The sequence below is a fragment of the Puntigrus tetrazona genome, chromosome 2 (assembly GCF_018831695.1).
Source record: "Puntigrus tetrazona isolate hp1 chromosome 2, ASM1883169v1, whole genome shotgun sequence".
NCBI lineage: Eukaryota > Metazoa > Chordata > Actinopteri > Cypriniformes > Cyprinidae > Puntigrus > Puntigrus tetrazona.
Window position 1 is genome coordinate 3,163,418 of NC_056700.1, and position 27,861 is coordinate 3,191,278.

The 27,861-nt window shown below is 36.2% G+C and overlaps 1 protein-coding gene across 1 annotated transcript; it reads left to right on the forward strand.

The window, feature by feature from the left end:
* The first annotated feature begins 7,033 nt into the window (after window positions 1-7,033).
* On the forward strand, window positions 7,034-27,171 carry kcnt2 (potassium channel, subfamily T, member 2). The gene is made up of 30 exons (XM_043254300.1): window positions 7,034-7,363; window positions 7,460-7,542; window positions 9,139-9,238; window positions 9,441-9,479; window positions 9,616-9,663; window positions 9,741-9,789; window positions 9,923-9,982; window positions 10,142-10,216; window positions 10,489-10,572; window positions 11,993-12,087; window positions 14,169-14,349; window positions 14,646-14,810; window positions 15,385-15,521; window positions 16,554-16,617; window positions 16,749-16,857; window positions 16,970-17,078; window positions 18,053-18,202; window positions 18,326-18,516; window positions 19,119-19,329; window positions 19,423-19,528; window positions 19,779-19,963; window positions 20,087-20,158; window positions 22,290-22,424; window positions 22,853-22,964; window positions 23,063-23,164; window positions 23,701-23,784; window positions 23,889-24,017; window positions 24,641-24,929; window positions 26,455-26,539; window positions 26,710-27,171. Exons 1-30 carry the CDS (start codon window positions 7,269-7,271, stop codon window positions 26,795-26,797), a joined length of 3,432 nt encoding a protein of 1,143 aa, XP_043110235.1. The 5' UTR covers window positions 7,034-7,268; the 3' UTR covers window positions 26,798-27,171.
* The last annotated feature ends 690 nt before the right edge of the window (window positions 27,172-27,861 follow it).

The following is a 27,861-nucleotide window of genomic DNA, read 5'->3' on the forward strand; positions in this document are numbered from 1 at the left end:
AGCTGAAATGCAACTTCTGTCCGACGTCATGTCTAACATCAATCTGACGTTACGTAGACATTCGGTGCCTGGTGGGACATTTGACTGAAATTTAAACATTTTGCATTCACCTATGATATATCTGGCCACTGGTAGGAAGCCTTTTAGGTATTTTTATGATGAATGATTATTCCAGCATGCATGAATGTAAAATATGCATTTTAGTTATGGAAATGACATGTTTTGAGTTTTAATATTTGGGATATGGTCATTGCTCTACTTTGGGGGCAACTATTTTACTTTAAATACAACATAACATATGATATCACACCCATATCTGGTAGCTACAAAAGATGGGTTTTATGCATAGACTAGTTAATACATAGGCCTAATATAGCCTACATTACCCATAGCCCATTACAGATCAGCTAACTTAGTAGTTAGTATTTACTTATATTTGAGAATAGTGATATTTTATGATATAATTAACATGGCTGGGAAAATTTTGAATAAAAAAGGAAGGCAATTTCAACCGAGGGGGCCTTTAAATGGTCCGTGCCCAGGGCACAACTGTGTCATAATCTGTCCCTGCCTACAATATCAGTTAGTAGAAAGCTCCTCTTACCCTATTCTTGTCTACTTTTTAGATTAATTGATATAAAAGATATCAAATATTTTCTAAACAACATTCACCTCGTGCCCACATGAAGTGTAAGTAATGGATAATTAAGATGAGTCTTTAAAAAAAATTCCGAAAACCTTGAATTTACCAAATTTTTTTAGGGACATTTTTCTTATTCATGGGTACTATTTTAGACACGGCCTACAATGTTTCAAACCTTCATTTACGCCATAAAAGATCAACTGTACACCAGCAGGTTGCGATGTAAATCAGTTGTTTCATTATTCTCTGTAAAACATTTGTATCAGTAAACTGCATGAATGCGAAAACATTTTTAATCTATGTTGAATATTGACGGACAATTACAGTTCAGAGCAATTGTTTGATAATTGCATGGGCGCACTTATCTGTTGCATTGTTGCCGGTACAGTATTGTTTTTTTCTCATTTTACCGAACCTCTACTGTTCTGTTGTGATTCGTATCAGTATCAACTACTGTCTTAAAGCATAATCAGTGATGTCACCCTATTGATGATCGTTGCATCAGTGTAAAGTCACATTGGCTCTTGCATGACAGTGAGTGGGTCTGTCTTTTAAATGCACATGATATTCCAAATCAGCAGGAGTGTTGTGAGTCTATTGAATATCTCAATGCAAAGTTACAATCCTAACTTCGGTATTATGCAGTTGTTATGCTCAATAGCAATCCACACTGCAACATTTCTACTGTAAATATATATTGTGTGCTTCTTTGTGATAGCATGTACATACAAGACTGCAATAAACATATTGTGTTCTGATTTTACTGGCTTTGTGGTCCTCATCATACACTTATATGGTGAAGCTTTTAACTAAGCCCCATTGGGTTTGCTTTATGTCTACCAAAGAAAAACTGATTTGGAGAAATTTAGTGCAGTGAATGGGTGCCATCAAAATGAAATCATAATAATCAACAAGAAATCCACACCACTCCAGTCCATGAGTTAACATATATTTTGAAGTGTTGGATTGAATGCAATGCATGTTTGTAAAATAGCCATATTTGATAAACTGAGGGGTGTGAAGAACATGAGCTAAGCGTGGAGTTAAATCAAATAGTAAGACTGCCTCACTGTGGCCAAACACCAACAGTTCACAGCGTGGATTCACCAAGTCTGAAAGCAGTGCAATGAGAATGATATGCTATATTTATATAAATAATAACAAAAAAGATGCATCAACCTTATGGCACCTGGTGCACACACACATTTATTAATTTTTTATACTGTGTAACTAAGATAATGATGCCAAACAGCTGATGAAAACATCCCAATAATATACGAACAATGCACAACTCCATCAATTAATGTCTTATAAACCGAAAAGCTGCATGTTGGAAAAATTACATCATCACATTACTTTGAAGCATCCCTATTATGAATTATAAAAGATTTTAGCTTTGCGATCCCAAATAGCAGGTTGACCTGCATGCAACGTTAATAACTCTCATTTTTTTTTATAATAGGGCTATGCATTTATTTCTACCTTGTTTGTCTCCCAAAAGATTTGTTCAAGGATTAATTTTTCCAAACCCCTCCGTATTTCATATGCTAAAAAGATCATTACTTTGTGCGTTTGGTGTAAAGGCACCAAATATACATTTATTGTTTCTCCTCTAAGCCCCACCTTGTGTGCTCTGATTGGCCAGCTGCCTGGTGTGTTGTGATTTTCTGACAGTAACGTTACACCTCTTACACATTTAGGTGGTGTTACAAAAAAATAAAGCCACTCTGTGATGTAGAAAAGTGGGGGCGTGTTTAAACTGTTTAAGGGGGTGTGGACAAGTCTTAACTTTTTATAAAGAATATCATTTTGGTTTTGAGACAATATGATTTATTGAACTTTATACACAGAGCACTTTCAGATTTAAAACTTTGCAGGATGTTTTCATTCACTGAAAACAGTATGATGTTCAAAATGTCTTGATGTATTTGTTTTTTAAACATGCACCTTTTCACAAGAAAAGTTGATTGATGGACCGGAGTCTTGTGGAATTAATTATTTGTGTATTATTGTGATGTTTTTTGTCCGTTAACCTATTTAAATTAGTGCTATTTAAAGGAACATGACACTTTAAAAAATGCTAATTATCCAGCTAAACAGTTTTACCATTTTTGAATCCATTTAGCCAAACTTTGGGAGTTTAAAACTTGACTCTTCTATAGTTACATCATGTAATAAGAACAATAGAAAATTAAAAGTTGTGTTTTTTTAGGCTGATATAGATACTAGAAACTCTACTCAACAGTGAATTGCTCTGAATATTTCTATAATATTTATTGGAAGAGTTTATTTGCAAAAACAGACAACTACCCTTTTTATAATTTTCAAAAAATAATGTTTTTTATGTTTTCATGTTTTATTTTTCGTTTTAGTTATCTCTTTTTTTTTCAACCTAATCAAAATAACCCAACTGCGGTTTTAGAGATTAATGGGAATGCAGAAAGAAAAAACTGAAAGCTGTTTTTGCAAATAAACTTCATTTTAATACGCTCGTTTGGAAATTTTGCTTTGGAATGTAGGGTTTCATTTTTACAGTGAGTATTTATTGCACAATTTATCACTGTTACTCTCATAGAATTACTTCAGTGATTATTGTTCTTTATTATTCTATTAGAACAGCTGCTTATTTTTTGTGTTACAGATATATTATTATTAACTTATTATTCCAAGTTTAGAAAATGCCAAAGTCTTGAAAAGGCCAGGGGGGTTGCAAGATCAGACCTCTGGGTTTTAGCTGGGGGTGTTGATGGTGTTGTGCAAAATTTTCTCTTCAGTGAGATTTTACAACAAGACACCTCATCAAAGTCTGCAGTTTGGGCCAGTTTGGCAGGAAACGTGTTTCAACAGCAACGCATCAAAAAATAGAACATGGTTATATGTAGTGTGGACCTTCAACAGAAGAAACATAAAAAAACTGGTAAAAGTGCAGAGCCAAAAAGAAAAAGAAGGTTCTTGCAAGGCAGATGAAAGCACAGACAATTACATCAGCAGTGAAAATGAAGTATCCAGTGTGGCTCAGACAGAAAAATGATCAGATTCTGTAGAGAAACAACAACACATTGGAAACGGAGAATAAAAGTGACACAGAAAACCCAGCAAGACCAATTACTAATATTAAAAATTATAAAGAAGGGAAGAAAGGGATTTCCACAAATTAGATGAAACAGATTCAAAACACATTGATTTTGAGCCAACAGATTTGCCAAAAAGTGACACAAAACAGCCAGAATTTTGAGATCTAGGCAAACTGAGGACGTTAAAATCAGATGAAAAACAATCAGAAGATAGTCATGTTGACTCAAAGGACAGTGATTAGAAGGCCTGCAAAAGGACACTTTAAATGGAAGGGATCAGAATCCTCCACTTCCGAGGGATCAAGCAAAGCAATGAATAAAAGTATAGAAAGATCCCATGCATTCCGGAAGATTGCACCCCTGTGAAAGACTCCTCAACACTTTGAAAACCATGGACTAACATGCTGTACCAAAAGTTTAGGTATAAGAATTCTTGCAGTGCTCTTATTTTTACTTTTAGATGTGTAGGCAGCCGGAAGAGACCTAAAAGCACAAGCATTTTGCAAGTTTTCCACCTGCATAGCCCCATACGGTTTAATAATGGAGAAAAAGCCTAATCGACTTTGCTCCAGTATTACAATGACAGCCAGGCGTCCAAAATCAGAAACAAAGTTTACGGTGTAAGTCCGTTATACTACAAAAGACTAAGATCTACACCAGTTCAAGAGTTGATATGTGCTAATCTGACACAAAGCTTGAATAAAAATATACTAAAGGTTATTGCCACTGAAGAAAAGAAGAACAAGCAAGTACATGAAAATGTGCTCATGGAGATGCATTTATTTTTAACATGTGTGACAGCAACTTTTATGACATGCCTGGCTGCATACAACATTTTCAGGTGAACCCATTTGACGCTCCCCTTTCCATCGAAGTAAGGCTCAGGATCCTGGTTCATCAAAAGATTGGGGTAATGAAACTGTCAAAGCACACCATGCTCAAAGTTCTAAAGGAAGAAACAGACTACAGCTGGGCATTAATGCAAGCTGTTGTTCTTGCCTTTAATAGACAAAGCATTGATACGTACCTGGAGTGGACCTAAGCCGTGTACATGAAGACCAAGACATGGGCGGAGATAAAAGGAATTATTGTTTTGCATCTCTATGCTGCCCACATCATATAGGTCGTCATTGGCAACAAGACTGATGCCAAAGGTCTAAAAGAGTTCTTCATAGTTGTGTTTGCTAGGTTTCAGTAAACGTGGAAGTCAAGCACTTTTGAGTTGTGCTCCTAAAAGTGCAACAGACCGTAAAAGCTGTCAATTCCTTGATGATCTGGTTAGAAACAAACAAGAAGCCACTGAAGACTTTACAGATGAAGGATACATTAACGTGTAGGAGAATGAAGAAGAAAGAAGGTCAGCTGATACTATCAAAAAAGTCTCTGATTCTGAGGATTCTGAGGAAGATGGAGATGAAGGTAACAGGAAGGTTTACCGCTGTCCAGAAGTTCCCAATATCCTGATGAAAAATTATTTGGGAATCTACCCATTGTAGAGCGACGTATTTCTAGGAGATTTGAGAAAACATGCATCAGACAAGGAGAACACAAGCTACACATTAGATTCTGGTAAGACAAGAGATACCGACTGCCATGTGGAAACATGGTTCAGCATTGTGAAAAATTAAATTCTTCACAAAAAATTTCGACCAGCAGAATTCGTACAGTTAATGTATGGCATCAGGAAGATACAGAGAGCACATCATTAATTAGTCTACCAGAGAACCTCCTTGTGAGGCCAAAGAAGAGTGAGGTGTTTTCTAAGGAAAGCTGGGCTAATCAAGAAGAGCCAGCACCACAGAAAGTACTATTTGGTAGTGCTATAAGAGAAGAATGTGAAGCTGACGTCATGCCATGTATAGACTTCTTGGAAACTCCTTTGTTTATCCTCTTTGCTATTGAGGATTTTGATTTTCTTTCGTGATTGTGGAAGATGTCACCATTGTTGCTGCATTATGCTGCAATTGCAATTGCTCTGATCATCAGCATTTGCAGCAGAGGGTGATCCTCTCAAAATGGCGGCATTCTCATTCTCTATAAGAGTCATACCAAATACTGGTGTTTACTTTTCTTATACGAGTAAAAAACAAACAAACCAGATCTTGCACACTAACTATGCAAAAAAACGTATCGGTCTATTTTCAGTTTTTGACCATTGCTGTTTTTTTGCTTCTTATGCACCTATCTATTGCTGTCAGGTGTGCGGAGAATCATTACTAATTTATCTTAGGCTATATGAATTTTTGAAATACCGCAATATGTGATATTTTTTGGAATAAACCTTAGCTATGGTTCAGTACTGTCGTCTCTGGGCATCTCTGGGCAAATGAGTAAAAAACTGCGTTTCCAAGCAACTGTTAAATTAATTTGACTGGGTATGTATGTGAAACATATCAAAAATAAGGAATCAGTGTCATATATAAAATCAATAAAGACATAATGTGAAAAAACACACCTTGTTCATTACACGGAATAATATTTTGATATTTTGTATAGGGGGTTTTATACATTTATATAAAACAATGTCAGAGTTTAATGCATTTTAGTCGGTACAGCACATTAAATATATTACAAATAAGTGTTCAGTACCATGTATAAAAGCAATAAAGCCATAATCAGAAACAATAAGGCTTGTGCATCAAAGGGAATAATATTTAGAGAGTTTTACAGTGGGTTTTATACTTTTATCTCAAACTGTGATTTATTTTAATGAATTTTAGTAGGTACAGTACGAACATATGAAAAATAGGGAATCAGTGCCATATATAAAATCAATAAAGCCATACAGCAAACTTTGTGCATTACAGGCAATAATATTTAAGATTTTAGATTGGATTTTATACCTGTATCTCAAACAGTGTCAGAGTTTAATGTATTTAGCAGGTTAATTAAACACGTCAAAAACAAGGGTGCAGTACCAGATACAAAAACAATGAAGCCATAATCTGGAAAAAAATAAGCTTTGTGCATTACAGGGAATAATATTTAGATATTGCACGACTATAGCAATTAGCTACTTAGTATGAAATGTTCACTAGCATCTGTTATGAGATAAAGAACAATGTGAAACACTGTAGGATATTAACGCCACAACGGGTTGCATACAAAATCTTTTCAGCCGTCGGTTTGAAGTTATCATTTAATTAAAAAGTTCCACGAATGCAAATATTTGATCCATTGCTTATAATAACGCTAGGGTTAAATGGCAACTATCGACGCAGAGCGCGTGCGTGTGCCGGTCTCCAGGCTGCTGTTGTCTATTTATTTATTTACATACATAAAATATTCGGCCGATGCATTAATGTCTATATGAATGCGCAACGATAACGGAATGCCACAGTCTGTGAGAAGAAGCTGCTGCTGCTCACACACGACTTCTCGCATCAATATTCGCGTTTTTGCGTCTGTCAATCAGACTCTGGGAAGAGAGACAAAGGGATGCGAGAGAGCGGTGGCAGCCCACCCCGAAGCAGAGGAGTAACTGGGAAAAGGCAAAGACACAAGCAAACTTTCTTACTGTTCTGGTAAGGAGTTCATTGCGCTTTGGAGAAATGGCAGACGGAGAAAGCGAAGAAGCACCCTTGCCTCTTAAACACAGATTCAAGGATTTTTTGCTTCGAGAGCAGACAAGGCAAAACGATGTCAAGTAAGTGCTTTCGGATCGATTGTGTTTAAAACAGTTTGTTGACTGCGTTATATCGCGTTTTAAGAAGTGTTACGATCATTGGTATCGTTTGATCAGTAGGGTGCAGGTTGACTTCTACGTCAAAGAGAACAGTTTCAAAGAACGCCTGCAGTTTTACTTCATCAAAAACCAGCGATCCAGTATGTCTGTTTCCTTCTCTTTACGGTTGACTTTTCTGCTAAGATCACAGATCTTACAAGTGTGCCAGAAATTCAAAACACAGTAAAAACGAAGAGCTTGTTTACAAAAGAGAGAGAGAAAAAAAAGATATGTAATAATTTTTATTGGGCTTTTTTTTAGTTTGCTGTGTTTTTAGGTAATAGTTTTAACCTAAACAAAGAACAAGCCAACTGCAGTTTGATTGAGATTAACTGCAATGGACAATGAAAAAAAGAACACGAGTTAAATGATTTTGCAAATAAACACACACACACACACACACACACACACACACACACACACACACACACACACACACAAAGTTAAGAGTTAAGAAAAAAAAATTCACTATTTTTTTTCCAGTATCTTATTGAAAACATATTACATTTTAATAGAAATGACAAATCGTAAACCAAAAAAGCATACCTTAATACCTATGTCTGCACAGAATTAGTATTTTTTTATTTGAAAATGTATTATAAGCAATACCCAGTAAAATTTAAATGTTGTTGAAATATTATAAAGGTATACATATATATTGTTTTTTGCAAGTTGAAAAGTTAACATAAAAAGTAACAGAATTGACAGAATTATCCGGTGGACTGTCAGTTCTGTTTTCAGCTTTGTTACTCTATCTTGGTAACAGAGTTTGACAGTAACAGAATTGACAATTTTATCATCATATCAAACTCCGCTCGCTGGCATAAGTGTTGAGAACACATGAAAAGATGATTAAAAGACCTTTAAATAACCCAGTGCGAGATTAGGAATAAATTCGGTCACCCTATTCATATTGTGGTAACAGAGTTGACATTCTACAAAATAACTGGAATAAGAAGTTTTTAGATTAAAATAGAGCACAAATACTTTTCAGTGCTTCAGATCTTATCAGTGAGTGAAAGTGACATCATTTCCTGTACTTTACACAGTTCTGAGCGATTTTTCCACCTGTTCAAAGGGAAAACATGGTATGGGTTGATGAGTTATGGACACACATTTTTATAAGAAAAAATAAATAATTTAATGTTGTTAAGCAAGTGGCTATTTAGACTTTTTATAAATAAAATTAATAAAATGTTGGCAAAAGAAAAGTACTACTAAATATGTTGTAAATATTATTAATTGTTATTAATTAGTAATTAGTGTGCACTGATACATGATGGAAAAAATACACTAATTCAGAAGAAGAAATCATGATTTACAGCTAATTAAGACACTTATAAAAATATTATTACTGTTATGGACTGTAACATCTTGCAATTAATAACAATTAATAAAAAAAAAAAACAATAAAAAATATATAATATAATAATAAAATAATGACTTTGAACACCAAATGTATATTATAGAATCACTCATATGTGTGTGTGTGTGTGTGTGTGTTTCTGTATCTTTAAAGAACATTGTTTCTAATATCACACTTTTCCAAATTTAAATAGAGTTATTATTAATATTATAAACTGTATGTTTTGTTTCATGTTTATGTTCCAAAAATCTGACTTGTTGAGTGCATGTGATGTTGTTTTGCACCACCAGCGTCTAAAATGGTTTCTAATCACTGTTTTTGTATTATCCAGGTCTCAGTGTGCGAGTGTTTTATCTTTCACTTAAGGTGTTAAGCTGCATTCTGTATATAACCAGAGTGCTGACTGACTCGAATGAAGCTGAACATAAATGGTATATCTTTTTTTGATTGTTTTTTTTATTTCTAGTCTCTAATTCCTTACACACAGTCAGTCTGGTCTAATTAGAATGAGTTTCGTGTAACAAAACTAGAAAAGGAATACATTGCATACAATGCAAATACATTTTTTTCTATTCAGTTTGCATACTATAAAAAGACTCTTCCATATTTAATATTTCTTATTTCCTCATATAGTTTTGACTGTCCAAATGACACCCAGTTTGGAATCAACTGGTAATTGCAATGAACTGTAAACAGAAACTGAATAAAAAATTGCACTGATTTATTAATTTTAATAACTCTGTTGTTATCCGGTCCTAAGTTATTTGAGTGACACTTCCATATTGATATTTATTCTCTCCTCATACAGTAGTTTGGAGTCCCCGTACCAAAATCTTACTCACTTTGGAATCAACTGGTATGTAAACTGTAAACAGAAATTGAATATAAAATGACTCCGATTTATTAATTTTAATAACCCTGTATTGTTACCAGGTCCTTGATTATTTGGGTTCACCGAGATCCCAAACTTTGGTGTGCACAGGTAGTTTCGCCGATAAATCTTGTAACATCCAAACATTTTTTTAAATAATTTTCTGAAAGGTTTGTGTTATGGAACTGATAATGTTATTCATAATCCTTAGAATATTTATTTATTTAAGAGTCATTTTCTTTAGGTGTCTGTTGCAGTGATATGTTTATTCATACGAATCCTGCTGACGTATCTACGATACAAGGTATGATTTCTTATTTAATTTACTTATTTATTTATATTTTTCTTTGTCTCAAGAAGCATTGTCTAAATGATGACCCTGAAGTAGTACGGGCAACCTACTGATATATTTTCCATGCAAGTATATTGATAACATCTGTTTGTGCTCTGTCTAATGATCTAGGGAAACATATGGCAGCAGATATTTCAAATATCATTTATCTTGGAAATGATTGACACGGTGCCCTTTGTGATTGGAGTAAGTACATCATTGGAAAACTGTTGACGCAACAAATAATTGCCACTAATAGTGCCATGATGCTGGTATTGTCACATCTCTGTCTAAAGATTACATAAAGATCGATTAAGGCATAAGATAAGGCACCAGAACACCACTGAAACCACATTGCAACTCCCTGACAACTATTCTACCCAAGGAATCTAGCAACCACATAATATTGTCATTTGTACATTTGTATTTTGATTAAATGCTTCAGTTTTTCCAAAAATGTAATGGTTGTTCTTTGACAGATTTTTTACTGTCCTCTCCGAAACCTCTTCATTCCTGTGTTTCTGAACTGCTGGCTGGCAAAACGTGCATTGGAAAACATGGTTGTGAGTATATGTTTTGAAGAAATTATCAAAAATTCGGCATTCATTCTAGATGGCACATAGATCATAGAACGTCTGATAGGTCTAACTCAATCTCACATTATAACTTAGTTATCACATGGTGCAGGTGATTCTCGTTTGCATCAGCAGCCAATGGGCTCGCTGCTCGACATTCAAATGCTTGGCTAGCGCTTGCTGTGGCAGTTGCAGTGTTTGTCATTAACCCTCCACCTCCCTCAGCTCCACCCAGGGGCGGACTGGCAGCCAATTTGGTCCGCTGACCTACTTTTTTTTTTTTATCATTATTGCCTGCAGAATGTACTAAACTGTGTATTTCAGAATTCTCCATTCAATAATATCAATATTTAAAATCCCCAAAATTACTAAATTATTCAATTACGAATCGGTTAGTCTTGACTGGCAATCGGCACATCGCCATGTCCGCCAAAAGGATTCGAGATTCGAGACTCGAGTCGAGAATGGTTTGGAAGGGGTGTCCAGGTGGAGCAGAGAGGCAAAGCTGTCCTGTTTAGGACTTGAAATTCAGGTCAGTTACATCTGTAAATAGACCGTTGTAGTTTTGTCTTTGTATTTAAACATTGAACTGCTAGCAAATTTTAGCAGTAGCAGTCAATTACTGAAAAATGACATAATTACTGTTGCAAAGAGTAGGAATAGCAGACAAATATTTACATTGTTTTATAACAGGTTTAGATGGAGTTAATGTAGAAAGCAACAACCCTTACCAACATTAACCTGGTTTTACTAAAAATAGCTTAAATTTACTAGTTCCTAGTAAAAGTACACTCTTTTTGTCTACACGCTTCCATAAAGAACCTTTAACAACTGAAAAAACATTAACACATTAAAACAGATATATTCAAGCTGTAGCTATTATTATACAAATTCTGACATTTAGGCAAGATAAAACAATAACGCATGGGTCTAATCTAATTTACTATGTGCAAACAAATTACAATGAGGTGGGTTTTTTGCAACATGGAGATGTGTAAGTGACAGGTACATGCAAATGAAGAGAATATAAGAAAAATGGAAGTTCAAGAGATAGGCCCAGTCTAGGGATTTAAGCTTGTTTCAAAATTTGTTGTGGATGTATGGAAAGGCCTGGATGAGTGGGAGATTTCCCGGCCTGAAATTTTGTCCCAGTCCGCCTCCGTCTCCACCTTTATACATCTGCTACAGAGCGATCATGCATGCTATATATGGAGGTTATTTCACATACGTTATACGTGCAGCAGCAGTATTTCTTACACGCTCACAGTAGCATGTCTGTGGATGCAGTGGTGGATCTATTCCATTAAGACTAAACGCATTAGCATTGTCGTGCTTATTACCACGCTAAAACCTGTGAGAGTTGTCGTGACAGAAATACGCTGACATCTTATTTCTCTGTGGCTTTCAGAACGATCTTCATCGTGCTATTCACCGGATGCAGTCGGCCATGTTCAATCAGCTCCTCATCCTCATCTCCACCATCGTCTGCCTCATTTTCACTTTGTGAGTCAGCCAAATATCCGCTCATATATAAGCAACACACACAAATTTGACCCCAAACTGCTTGTCAGAAAGGATTTCCCAAAAACTGCGTCTTCTAGTCTTAACCAGGGCTAGCTCTCGTTGGTTTGACTTAGACTGCAGCATTAGCCACACAGCATGATCAGGCTCAGAAACAGATTCAATTGCAGCTAATTTTCAGTGGTTTCTGCTTTTAGAGGGAGAAGCACTTACTCACCACAAATGTACTTGTCCCTTTGTGTTCACATCCTTATTAATCCTTTGTTGCCAAGCTAATTGTAAAGCAGAGTGGCTCTAAAAAGTGTTTGGACATTTAAAAAATACATTACACGAACACAGGCTTCCAAGGGGGTCGCAACCGAGGGGAAAAGGGAGAAGAAATGCATAGAGGCCCACGATGATGTCATCACACGCTCACCAACTATGCAAACGGTTACAGAGGAAAAACTAGGCTTCATACACTTATAATATACTTTAATGTCGTTTAAAACCTGTGAGATCTTCGGCCGTATTCAGAATACATATGACAATATTTCTGATGCACTCCATAGACAGCAAGGATGGGGTGAAGAATTGTTTAATAAAGTCATTGTTTTATTTTTTGCACGAAGAGTATTCTCGTAGCTCCATTATTTATTAAAAAAATAGCTTAATTTGGTTTACAAAAATGCACAGATGTTTAAAACGACATAAGGATAAGTAATTAATTAAACAGAATTTTCATTTATGCTCAGAAAATTTTAATACCCCCCTGTTAAGCTTAACATCAAGCAAGCTGATCTGGTAGTGATGCAAAATAGCATCATGCAAGGTCGGAAATACCACCAAAACTAAAAATAGTAATAATAATAATAATCACAATAATAATTAACTACCCTCTGTATGAATTATTGTATTTTTTTGTTTATAACATTTAGTTTTAAAAAAGGGCTACTTTCTAGAAGAGAAATACATTTTACACTTTGCAAATATGATATTCATTTTAAATGACAGTTCAATACAACCAACGAAAATAGTTCCAATCTAAGCAGAATAGTGATTCGTAAAGACAGTGGACACTTGCTTGTTTGAAAGAATCGTTTAAATGAATGATTCTATTATTGAAGTAAGACTTGCTGCCACCTACTGGCTGTTTAGATTCGTATCTACAGGTAATAGTGTAATTAAAATATTAATTGCTTGTTGATATACTTAAAAGATATATTCAGAACATTATTGTAATCGTAATTGCAGTATCAAAATGGATTTTGATAAAGGATAAAGGATTTTCCTCATACTGTTTTCATTTATTTGGTGTAACATCCCTATTAGTGTATATTAATTCATTTAAAACCTCTTCAGCAGCTATTCAACTATTTTTTTAATAAATATGAGAGAGGTGTCCTTTTTTAGGTTATTGGCACAGTAATACTAGTGTTTGAATTTGACGCATCAACTAAGAATCACCAGTTGGTTATTTCAGAGAAGAGCTCTAGCATAATTGTTTTACAAATAACATATCTGCAGATTATCTGCTATAGACTTCAGAAACATAAACGCTCTCTTTTTGTCAACACATTCTTTTATCTCAAGACTAAAGCAATATACTAATTGCTCTGTGGTCAAGTGTTCGGCACTACACGATCACCATTACACCGCCAGTAAGTGCATCTCAACGCTTTTAGAGATTTTCACAAGCTGTTTGCTCATAGACTTGGTGTCATTTGGAGGGCTAATGCAGACAAAGAGTCTCAGCAAAAGATCTTGGTCATTTCCTGATCCCATCAGTTCATGACCAATTGCAATGTGTGGTGTTTTACCTCGAAATGGAGCGTGCATATCTCAAGTCTCTTCATAACCATATATTTGTGCAATATATGCATATACAAATACGTTTGTGCATCATGTATGTAATACATAACAGGGCCAGTTTGCATGCATTATGGCCATAATGCAGATTTTATGCTGCTTTTGTCAGCTTTTTTGTAATGCAGGACTGTGATTCAGTGATTGTTTCAATTCTCTTCCATAACGAGGACCGTTTGTGTCGTGTGCTTTTGTCAATTTGTTCCTCCTCTCTCCAGCATTTGTGGTATTGAGCACTTGCAGCGTGCTGGAAACAAAATCACAGTTTTTGACTCTTTGTACTTCTGCATCGTGACATTCTCTACAGTGGGGTTTGGAGATGTCCTTCCTGATGTCTGGCCCTCCAAGCTGCTGGTTGTTATTATGATATTTGTGGCTTTAATAGTCCTGCCTATCCAGGTAAGCTTGCCTTCATACTAAACCCTAAAACAGCAATGAATAACAACCACTGTAGACCGTATATAGCATGGTATACTGTGGAAAAATGCATTTAATTCACCTTATTATTAAAGTAAGTAATTTGAATACTTTGAAAATGTATAGGGTTAGTTTAGCCAAAAATGTTTATAGGTTTATCTAAATCCCTCGAGGGATGTCTCAGAAAAGGTATAATCTGCAGCCACTGTCGCAGTAATGTCTTTAAAGAGCTAATGCAGTGCATTATGGTGTTTTCTACGTGTGCTGTGATGCACTAGTTTGAGGAGCTGGCCTACTTGTGGATAGAGCGGCAGAAGTCAGGAGGAGATTACAGCAAGCAAAGAGCAGAAACCGAGAGACACGTGGTGCTGTGCGTCAGTTCAATTAAAATCGACCTGCTGATGGATTTCCTAAATGAGTTTTACGCTCACCCCATTCTTCAGGTACATAACAAAAATAACATATAGCCACAAGCACCAGTTAACTGGGTTCAGGCAGCGATACAGCTTTTAACAATCTAAACCAGCGATGAAAAACACCAATTTCAGTAAAATCACGTGCCATATTTTTCACTTTCGTGTAACAGTTATAATGCCCCATACGGTCAGACTTCCATAAATCTTTGCATGCTTCTTTAGAATCAGATTTTGTATGTGCTCAGCTGATTCTGTGAAGGGAAGGTCTGATTATAGCTATAAGAAAAGGCTAAATTTCTAAAGTATTGACCTATATAGTATACTGCAAACTAGTTGACAAAAATAGTCATTTTAAATGATCGATTTAGTTGAAGGCAAAGTTCTGTCTGTCATATTATATGAGTATTTTGAGTAAGTGCGAAACAGTACATGATTACAGCAGCAATTACTAGATACACAAATGTCCTGACATGCACTAATGGCATTTAGGACAGAAACTGCATGACAGTCGGGGGAAAAAAATGATTTTTTCCTGAATTTTCCTGTTAAAATTTTCATTTGAGTCTTGTCAAACTTTATTTTGGTCGCTGTTGTCTTCCAGGAGTACTACGTCATCATCCTTTGCCCGGCAGAGCAGGACGTGGCGGTGAGACGGGTGCTGCGGATCCCCATGTGGTCACACAGAGTCATATATCTGCAGGGCTCTGCTCTCAAAGATCAAGATCTGGTCAGAGCAAAGTGAGTTTGAAGACATTTATGTTAATCTGCCGTGGTACTGTAAGGCTTTTAACACACCCCACATATATGCTGTGCCGCTGCTGCCATATAGAGGAAATGCTACTTTATCAAACTGATTATTTAAAAACAGACATGAATTTTAAATAATTATATTTGACATTTTATGTTGAATCAACATTGAATTTTCATTGGGAATCACATTTGAAACAGAACCCAAATGCCAGAGTGTTGACTTAAATCACTTAATTATCAAAGAAAGTCTAAAAAAAGGATTTTTTGAGATAAAAATTGTGTAAGACATAAGTACATTTTTCTGACACTGTTAATCTTTATTTAACAGTGTCATTGTTACAGTGTATTTGTACATTTAAAGTGTACAGAAAAAAAAACTATAAATCCGTTCTTTTCTTTAATACTAAAATGTTTTTGATAAAATATGTTCTAAAATAGATTCATGTACATGTATATTTTCAAAACTAGTTTAGATTTGTTTTTGTCCATTTTTGTGTATTTTAAAAAATGTAAAATGTATCACATTTAAAGAAAACGCTTACTCGAACATAGAACACATTTTGATATAAAATCAGCAAGGAACAAACTTTATAATGTTCTGTTTTTGCAATATATTGTATAGAAAAATTTTATTAAAATTTTCTTTTATTATAAAATTTTAATTATTAAATTACTGTAAATCTATCTACATTTGCATTTAGCCTAAATATACATAAGGAACTGTAAGACTGAAAACCATTGTTGCCCCTAAAATGCATTTTGGCAAATATTGATTTATTTTTTATTGAGATTCGCAGCTTATAACAAATATTTAGCATATATTTTGGCCAAGAAAAAAGTTGCATGTAAGTATGCCTACTTTACTATAGTGAGTACATGTAACAAAGACGCTGAAAATAAAGAGTTACCCAAAATTGTTTTGTCTTGTTTTAAACAAAAAGCTAGCTAAGTTAAAAAATGCCAATGATGAAAGAAACTTAATGCAAGACATATTCTCTGAAAACTCGTCTTTCCACACAGGCTGGATAATGCTGAGGCTTGTTTCATTCTGACCTGCCGCTGTGAGGCTGACCGAAACGCAGCCGTATGTATTACTGAGATATCTCTCAGTTCATTACCCTTTAAATCATCAGTGAAGGGATGGGACATGGATACGTCCCAGAGCTATATTTCTATGAATATTCCACCTTTAATAACTTCTTTGTTTCTTCTCAGGATTACCAGACCATCCTGAGGGCTTGGGCAGTGAAGGACTTCGCTCCAAGCTGCACTCTTTTCGTTCAGATTCTCAAACCAGAAAACAAACTTCATGTGAAATTCGCAGGTAATGATAAATCGGTCTTTGTAGATGATTCCAGGACATTACGAGCAATGCAGCAAAAAGACTTTGGCGCGGATGTTTTCAACACAGTTGTATCGTCTGTTTGGCCCTTCAGATCATATCGTTTGTGAGGAAGAGTTTAAATACGCTATGCTGGCCCTGAACTGCATCTGTCCTGCCACATCCACCTTCGTCACCCTGCTGGTGCACACAAGTCAAGGCCTGTGAGTACGCTTCTGGATGACAAATCAAAACACTTAAAGGAACAGTACCCCTGAAAACGTTTTGAGGCTCGCAAACCCTAGTAGTACAAAGAAACTACTGTCAAATTTGACTACAGATACAAGAAAACTAAAGATACTAAATGAAAGCAGAAATTACGTTACCTTAAAGTGAGACTGACACGTTTTTTTCCATGTTTAATTCTATAAAACACGCCAATATTGCAATGCATTGATGCACTGACGCCCCTAGCTGTAAACATGCTATAAAGGTGAGAATTTTAACATGGGGAGTCTATGGGACTGACTCCAGCCTCTAGTGGCCAGTCGACGAATTGCCATTTTTTGTCAATTCGGTTTTGGTTTCACGATAAAGACCGGGAGGTTGCCGTTTGGACATTAGCAACATGAGAATGCAAAAGAGAACAGGATGTAGGCTACAAAGAATTATTATTTTGTGAGCACAATTTACAGAGAACGGGCAGAAATATAAATAGAGTGCACAATTTACTTTAAATCAGGGAACAAATTAGGTAAACAATCTAGTAAATTGAGGGGATGAATTAATATATCATGTGTATAACAGTTATAACAATATAACAGTTTAGTAAATCAAGCGAACAGATGAATATGTTGTGAATTACATATTTGTAGACAATTTTTTATAGTTGTTAACGATAGACTTATCGTTTCAGCTGGGTATGTATGTGAAACTTCAAAAATGCAAAGACACGCTTTTTTTGTACATTGTTGCCTTGCAAATGCACCTTAAATCATGCAAGTTGATTTACTTCGGTTTGTGGTAGTCACTTTATCAATATTTATGCCATTATTTAACACCCCAATAAGCACGTCTTAACCTATCCTGTGGCTGCATTGTTACTAGGTTAGACCCCAATTGCTGTGCTTATTTGTGATCCTCTATAAAACACTAGTAAAACACTATATGATATGATATGATCTGTGTATCTCTGCAGAGAGGGTCAGCATTCTCCTGAGGACTGGCACAGGATTTATGGGAAATGCTCAGGAAATGAAGTGTACAGCATTGTTCTGAAAGAAAGCATCTTCTTTTCTGAGTATGAGGGAAAGAGCTTCCCTTACGCCTCCTTTAATGCATATAATAAGTGAGTATGTGGGAAAAGCATATCTTAGAAATGCATTAAATCTTACAGTACAGTGAAAATAACATTTGATTCCTCGAAAATGAACACTTTCATCTTGTGAAAATATCTCTCTCACGTTTGTAGGTACGGCATCTGTCTCATTGGAGTCTGCCCTGACGACACTAAGAATATACTGCTGAACCCTGGTCCTCAGCACATCATGAAACCTTTGGACGTGTGCTTCTACATCAGTCTCAGCAAAGAGGAGAACTCCATATTTAAGGCCAGGAAAGGAAACGAGACTCCTCCAGCCAGCAGCGTTATAACTAGCATGGGTCAGGCAAATAAGCATTATAATAATTCAAAGAAAGATAATGTACATATCACAGCAACACCATTCAGAAGGTTGGGGTCAGTAGGATTTTTTATTGTTTTTGAAGTAGCAGTACGAATTAGGACTTTTAAGAAGCTTAAGAGTTTCTTCAGCAGTGGAGAAAATGAACAAAAGAAGATCAAATGTGTTAAATGCAATGCATGAAAGTGAGTTAATAATACTTTACACATTAGATAATGCAGGAATTATGTTTGTGACAAATCTTACTAGAGACATTTATAAAACTGCCCAGAAATGCAATAGAAGTAAATCACTACATTAACATATTTAGCAACTGGAAAAAGGCAGCTATGCAGCAGCAGCTATGATCTCTTAAAGTTTTGGTCTTTTCCTCACTCAGAGTTGCTCTTAGATTGGTCCTGAATCACTTTTAAGCTAAGCCTCCTAGTTAGAGATTTTTAAGCTAAATTAGGAGCTCTCTGAGAGGATTCTTAGAATCTTTAGGAAGGTCTTCTGTGCCCTTTAGATTCTCTTAAAAACACGTGAATGGAAAATACAATGTTTATATTTCTGTCTAAAGATTTTTGCTCGTATTTCCTAAAGGTACCATGGCCATAGACATGCAGGAAATAAGCATCCCGTCCGGTTTAGGTCCATCGCTCTCAATTGAAACAAACATATCTGAGACCAGAAAAACAAAAATGGTTCCCGTTCTGGAATTGCCTGATTCACCTTTATTTGACACGGACAACATGCTCATTGACGAGTCAAAGAGCCCATGTCAGCCCTGTACCAGAAATGAAGGCAGCAATGGGTAATTATTTATTTTGCTGGTAGAAAAAAATCTATTTGATTAAATGTCAACAAAGAAACACTAAGTAATGTCAAGATCTCTTGAAACTTGCAGTTACATTAAGGGATATCCTCCATATTTACCCTACATTGGAAGCTCACCAGTACGTTGCCATTTACGGAAAGAGAAAGCACACAAATGTTGTATGCAGCTGGAAAAGGTAAATTTTTTGATTACGCTTGGGCGAGTTTAAAACAATAATTTTACTAAATTGCTCTTTTTTATTTTACTAAGGTGCATTTGGTGCAAAGGTGCAAAAATTCCAACAAGGTTTGGAATTTTTGCAAACTTTGGCTTGACAAGTCTGCATTTATGCGTTCAAATTACAGTAAAAATTGTGTTATGATTTAAATGTATGTTTTCTATTGCAATACATTTTAAAATATTGCATTGCTTTATCGCCATGTCAGTTTTTGTCCAAGACCTGCAACCACAAAGACAAAGATGATGTCAGAGCTTACAGTTTGAAGAATAAGCTCATCATTGTGTCTGCCGAGACCACAGGAAATGGCCTGTACAACTTCATCCTCCCATTACGAGCCTCTTACAGATCAGAGAATGAACTGTGTCCCATCGTGCTGCTCTTGGAAAATGAGTAAACATCCTAATTTTACACATCACTATTTTTCACCACGTTCATTGAGCTTTGATTTAGCTGCCAACAGCTTGTGGTCAAGTAGCTCTAGTGTCTACATAATATTGAATTTCTTTCTTTTAGGCCAGACGCAGAGTTTCTTGAGACTGTCTGTTGGTTCCCAATGATATATTACTTACTTGGATCGATCGACAGGCAAGAGACATTATCATGAAACATGAAACATTATTTGTTTGTACCCTGTCCTCAAATAATCCATTTACAATTTGTCGTCCGGAAAAAGATAAGCCTGCTGTTGTACACTGAGAGTCACCTTCTCAAGATAACAAAGACATTGCATTATTGAGTCTTAAAATACAGAAACAAATTATTTTTGAACTACTGATTCCATAGTAGTTCAGAAAACCTAGGTTATACTAAACCCAACTTTTAACCCCAAGTGATAAATTGAGTGATAAATGGCGGCAGAAAATGCATCATTTGCAGGGAAGAAAAGACTCATACTTCATACACAAAAAAGTGCATTCCAGAAACACTAGTAGTATAGTCAGCAATATATTACATGCTATAGTCATTATGTAAACAGACCACACATTATGTTAATCTGATCAATGACACTGACCAAGCAAATAAGAGTCTTGCGTTGAATCACAGTTAGGGAAACTGAATTCTGAAGCATGATTTATTAACATGTGTGCAGCTTCACGAACCTCTAGCATTTCAGCCCACTAAAACACACTGTACTGACTGCCTATATAAGTCAGCCCTGAATGCCATTCAGTCAGATTCTTTTGACTGCGTGTCATTAGTAACCAGAGTGTTCCATTTTAAAAATAGTCTCTCTCCATGGGTTGAATCACACATGGGGAACAATGTACCGTAGCGCTGTGCTAGAAGTGCAGAACTGAAGTCGTCCTGCAGTCCCATAGCATGTAGTCAAGACATGCACCAGGGATGCAAGATTTGTGCCTGAATCATAGCAAATATCTGCCTGAGAAATATCCCCAACTCCACTGGACCAAGCCCCTGAAGAGGCCACACCCCTAGTGGAGTGGGCCCACACTGAAATGGGGGACTCAGAGCCCAACGAGGCATAAGGATTATCCAGAAGGATAATCACTGCTTTGTAACTGGCAGCCCTTTAGTGCAGCTTCCGAGGCACACAGATAGCTCCTCTGAATGTTGATGAGTGCTCCACATAAATCCTGAGGGCCTAGACCGGGTAAAGTAAGTTAGCTCCCTGCTCATCTTCTGAGAAAGAGAGACGTTCTGCACTCTAAACGGAGTAGAGCGCACTGGTAAACCAACTTCGGGTTGAGATTGAACCTATAGTCGTTTGGCACAAATTTTTCATAGTTTGTTCATAGGTGATCTTCATAGTCATTTGGTCCACTATCACATTTGTAGTTTGTTCGGCATGTGCAAAGTGTGAGGGATGACTCAGCATTGATAGTGTGAACAAAGGCTTCAACACTTCAGAGGCTTTGAGGCTGAATGGGGGATTGGAATGCAAATGCGAGACTTTATCAAGAGAGGTCTAGTCTGGACTTGGTGTCATCAGTTGGAAGAGTGAACATGAGCCGAATAGGGTAGTTCTGGAAAGAATGGTGCTGGTCTCTAATGGGAGGCTCACTGGTGGTTCATCCTGACGGCTCCAGACGGACTCTTCTGGGGCTGACACTTTCACTGACAAAGGTGTTCTGCAAGTGCAGAGAGGCAAGACTCAGTGTGTGCACGGTCTGGGCAAGTGACACACTCACTTGTGCACATCTGCAGGGGTGCCCTTGCATTTGTGGTGTGGCAATCTCGGTTAGAACTGAAAATTTGCTCTGAACTGTCACCGGAAGCTTCAAGGGAGAAATGCTGAGTGAGAGAGCATCTTTTCTATGTGAATAACACGTCGTTCTTTGTCTTATAGAGATTATCTTTACAGTGAAGGAGAATGTTTCAGATGAAATGGCATTCAGTGGCAACTTATATAGATAGTTGGACCAGGCTGTTTTGACAGGCTGAAATGCCATAGATTTGTACACCCGCACAAACATTAACAAACATCAGGCTTTAGTATTCAGATGATAAATTTGCCTTTGCCCCAAAAGTGATCCAACATAACACGAGAGACCATTTCAAAAAGTAAAAATATTTCTCCAGGGTTACCAAGTCATGCAACCACAGATTTTCACTTCAACAAAATCAATAAAAGTTGGGCTTGAGAACGTTTCACTAAATGTGAGAGAATCTTTGTTGATCACAGAGCTTCACGTTTTCTGCAATAATTCAAAATCCAGTGGAAAATCTTACTGGCTTCTTGTTTGATTCTTTACAGTCTGGATGACCTGTTGCGTTGTGGCGTCTCGTTTGCTGCTAATATGGTGGTTGTAGATAAGGAGAGCACCATGTTCGCTGAGGAAGACTATATGGCTGATGCAAAAACCATTGTTAATGTCCAGACCCTGTTCAGGTAAAAATACATTTCTTACGTTTTTTTTTCAAAGCATGGCAAAAGATTTTTAAATAATAATTGAAAATATGATTGAAAAACTTTCAATTACACATTACTACAAAGCGCGCTATTTAAAAGTCTATTAAAAGATCACTCAGAAATAAATTATCCACCTTTGATGTTGTTTCAAAGCTGTGAGTTTATTTCTTCTGTTGCAAAAAAAAAGAAAAAAGATATACACTGCTTCTAAATATCTTCTGTGTTCAGCAGAAGAAAGAAATTGTTAAGAAATATAGTAACGAAACCGTAACATCTTTAAGCACACTTAAGTTACAATCCTTAGCTTACTTTTTAATTCATTGCAATATCATAGTAAAAACATATCCTTGTAAAATTTGAAATACACAAGGCAACAGAAGTAACTGAATTGAATGACTGGTCTGTAGGTTGTTCTCCAGTCTCAACATCATCACAGAGTTAACCCATCCCGCTAACATGAGATTCATGCAGTTCAGCGCAAAGGACTGTCACGCGCTGGCCTTCTCCAAACTAGAGCAGGTGAGCAGAATACATCATGAAATAATGGTTTCGATTTGATTAATCTGTATTGCCCTAAACCTTCTTTCTGTGTTTTTCTGCATGGCTTCACGGAGCAGAAAGAACGAGAGAAAGGCTCAAACCTGTCCTTCATATTTCGCCTTCCTTTTGCAGCTGGTCGGGTGTTTAGCATTGGGATGCTAGACACACTGCTCTATCAGGTACTGAAACACGCCGAATGTGCTGCTGCCTGTTGAGTTGAAATCATTTTTGCCTGTGCGCCTGCTAATGACCAGTAGATGGAAACATTAGCAATATACTAGATGTAAACAATAGATGTGCTTAAAAATACAGGTCAGTCATTCATCACAGTGGTGGAATTCGATCTAGCACATATTTTCTTGCCTATATACAATTTTTTGGACTTCTATTTCAAATAAATGCTTTGTTTAAATGTTCTATTCATCAAATAGTCCTGCACAATTGTTTTCATTATTGATATAAATAAAAAGTCAGCATATTAAAATGAAGACTGAAGACAGGAGTAATGATGCTGAAACTGTAACTTTGATCACATGATTAAATTACATTGTAAAATTACCTTAAATAGTATTTAAGCGCAATAAAAAAATTAATAATTAAATAAATATTGTACTAACCCTGAACATTTCATTGGTACGTATGCTGTTGGAAATCATAAATATTCATGCCTTTAAATTTGTCCATTATTGTGCAAGAAGTGTTTCTGTTGTTTCAGTGTTTTGTCAAGGATTACATGATAACCATTACCAAACTGCTGCTTGGAATAGAAACCACACCAAAATCGGGTTTCTTATGCTCTGTAAGTATGACGTTTAACATCAGCACAGTCCCCACATCCTCATTTCAATGACTTTTATTAGATTGCTATTATTTGATGTTACAGTATTGTGTATTGCGTTTCAGATGAGTATCACAGAGGAAGATCTGTGCATTGAGACGTATGGCAGACTGTATGAAATGCTCTCCTCCACTGTAGGAGACATTCCCATCGGCATCTACAGGACTGAGTCGGAGATACTTGAACCTCCGGAGGTTAATCCACTTCATAGATCAAGAACAAGTTACACTGGGAAGGAAGGGATAGGCAGGAGCCAGCTTTACTTTTTACTTATCGTTAGGTTTATTAACAATTATGTGAATTTTTTTTTCATGATTCTTAGATGAAATATATTGCCATTTTTTGCATGAATTTAACGCATCCTTCCAATATTCCAAACTTCACTGTAAATCTTACTAAGTGGATTGAAGATTGCTGCAGTCACTAATTAAATTAAAGATAATAGTGATTTTTTTCTCTCACAATTTTTTTTTTCTTTCTCAGAATTAACTCAAAGCCATGAGTTATAAAGTCAGAATCTGTCCAGTTTTTCAACAAATTAGAGAATTGTCACTCAGTATGTGCTAGCTTTTTAATGAAATTTTGGTTATAACATTGGTATAATGGTTAAATACTTGCATATAATAAAAAACGCTAAAATGCAATTAGAGGTTATGGATTTTTGTAATTGTTCCTTTTAAAATTAAAAATAAAATGGTTATTAAAATAATAATGAATTCGCATTCGCAGATACAGAATAAGAGGTAAAATTTTGTAAATATCAGCATGTTGGAAATATCAAGAATGACAGGACAAACCTAGTTTTGTTTTCTTCTAGACTCCGCAATCCCAAATGTCAGACAAGGTGTCAGTCTTTGAGGAGGGAAAGGACCCGGAGGAGCAACAGCAGGGTCTTCACTGTGAACAGCCAGACATCCAGGTTCATTCTCTGCGTCGAAGGAGCATGCAGTGGGCGTCCAATCTGCTGGGGCCGTGGCACGCCGAGCGCGAAGCAGACAGACTGAGCCAGCAGCGCGGCATCTTGCTCTCATGCTCTGAGAGACAGGAGCTCACTGAGATGGTCAAGAAACGCATGAAGAACCTGGGGCTTTCCACACAGGGATTCGGTGAGACACCAGTCAGATTTTAGAATGAAGCAGGGTGTTATCTACAATGTTTTATTGATTTTAAAGGGGGTCATCGGATGCAAAATTCATTGTACAAGGTGTTTGAATATAAATGCGTGTAAAAACGAAAGCATAAAAAAGTCTAAAATCAGTAGTTCCCTTAGCCACGTTAGCCACGTTTCCCACGTTACAGAAGGAGTATGAGGGTGTTCAATGAAGGGTTTTTGGCAATTTGCCTCTTCTAGTATGTGCCAGCAAGTTCCTCGACTGAAGTAAACCGTCTCGTAAGACCGGCTTGTCACTTCATAGAAGAGAGGGGCGGGGTCATTTTTTTTCCCTCACAATTTTTTTTTTTCTTTCTCAATTAACTCAAAGCTATGAGTTATAAAGTCAGAATCTGTCCAGTTTTTCAACAAATTAGAGAACTGTCACTCAGTATGTGCTAGATCTTTAATGAAATTTTGGTTGTTGCCAAACATTTGAAACTAAAATATTTTGATCATTTTTCTCATTCTAACATTGGTATAATGGTTAAATACTTGCATATAATAAAAAACGATAAAATGCAATTAATGCACGTTAGCCACGTTTCATGTTAGCCGATCACAATTTTGTGATATTTGCGATACAGCTTCATCTACAGAAGGAGTATGAGGGTGTTCAATGAAGGGTTTTTGGCAATTTGCCTCTTCTAGTATGTGCCAGCAAGTTCCTCGACTGAAGTAAATGGCTTGATGAAAACTGCAGATTTTGAAGGGGTTAACGATTGAGTATATTATACAGGTCCTTCTCAAAAAATTAGCATATTGTGATAAAGTTCATTATTTTCTGTAATGTACTGATAAGCATTAGACTTTCGTATATTTTAGATTCATTACACACAACTGAAGTAGTTCAAGCCTTTTTATTGTTTTAATATTGATGATTTTGGCATATAGCTCTTGAAAACCAAAAAATCTCAAAAAAATTATCATTATCAAATTATCAAGGACCTGTAGACTTTTCATTACGGCCCTAATGAATCTGTCATAAATACATCATTTTTGTATGGAAAGAAATCTAAACTAACAGCTTTATTCAACAATTCGGCACCATAATATCTACACAGCAACATTTTGGAGAGCATCCGGTGGACACACATAGCATACGCAGTTCTGTGTTAGGTGCAATAAAGAGACACACAGTATAGCCACAACTAAAATTCCTAAAATTTTAATTTTAATGATGTAGATTACAATATTTAAGTGTTATTATTTGACTCTGCTACTATATATTACAATTCTAATTTAACTATTAAAAAAAATACACACCATTGACCCTCTAATAATTGCTTTTACTGGTGCTTTTTCTTTAAAAACTACATTTTATCTACTTGTTTTTGTTAAAAAATTGATTGCACCTAGTGTCTCTTTGGATAAAAGCATTATCATTATTTGGAATCAAAAGTGGATTTTGAGGGCCGGAGTTGGGAACCCCAGTTCAAGAAGATTGTAGTTATATTATTAACATTTGTCTCTCAATCCAGATGAGCCGAGTACTAACCAGAGCAGCCACTCGTATGTCTTAATCAACCCGTCTCCAGATACAAGGCTGGAGCTCAATGACATTGTGTAAGTGAAGCTGAATTTATTGCACTTCATAGAAACACTATGCATTCTTATTCTCTCATTCTTATTTTCTCACTTACCTATTTTAGTAGTTTTTTTTTCATTGTAACAGACAGATTTTTTGTTACATTATATGTTTGTGCATATATACATCATATTTGTTTTGGTTTCAGGTACATAATCCGTAAAGATCCCGTCTCAGTCAAGCTGAACAATACTGACAACATCATAAGAGAGAGGAACACAAAGAATCATATCTGAACGAAGATCGCAATCACAACTGTTCATCTTCACTGTGAGGCAGATAATGCTTGATCTTTAGCGTCAGGTTAGCCTCTCAAAGCTATTGAAGTATTACTTATACACAGCTCAGAATGATGCATGTAAAGCCGTTGCTTTATCGTACTGTATATGTTCTTGCCAGCATGTTCCTTATGATCAGACTGACACAGAGCTTAAGGCTCATAGACAACGATCCAGGTAAAGTTTGTGTTTCTGACTGGAACGCACATTATGCAGCTGCGGGATTCCTATCAAACCCAACTGAAGTAACGCATGGATCTCTCTCTCTCTCTCTCTCTCATACATATATAACCAATGTAACCCACCTGTACAAAAATTTCTATCAATGAAATAAAAACATTGGAAATCAAGTAATATTTCAAAATGTTATTTTGGTGCTTTAAACCCATAAGCTGCTACTATTCTGTAGAAAACAGAATGGTTACAACTAAAGAGTTCAAGATGGTAATCCACGCACTGAGAGATATTTTATATGCTCCTAATTCCTGAAACTATAGATTGTCCAAACCGCTGTGAATTTTAGGTAACGTATCAAAAGTGCAGCCTGTGGATGTTGAACATATATAAGAAGGTAAAGTCAACTTATAAATGACATTGTTGTTCACTATTTCTTCTAATACCTCTTTTATCGGTCTGTTAAAGATACCAGTTGGAAGATATCAGAGGGTAGATGGGTATAGAAGACATCATCTCACAACTGACTCTTGCTCTCAGCTTCATATTTCTCTGTTTCTCCGTTTGTCTGCTTGACTCTCTCCTGTGCTCACATTCAACTTTTTGACTTTCTCACACCACTTTTTTGGCTTTATCTTCCACCAAAATGACAGTGATTTCTATGTATAGATGGAGAAACATCTCTAACGTTTCTCAGAAAAAAAACCCACTCTTGTAATCACTTGAGAAAAAGTCCTATCACAATCTTAATAGCGAAAGTCGATCATTTCCTCTGTTGGTACAAATGAAAAGCCATCATTTGAAAAGAAATTTCACTGAGAAGTTATTGTCTGGTGTAGTAGCGGTGT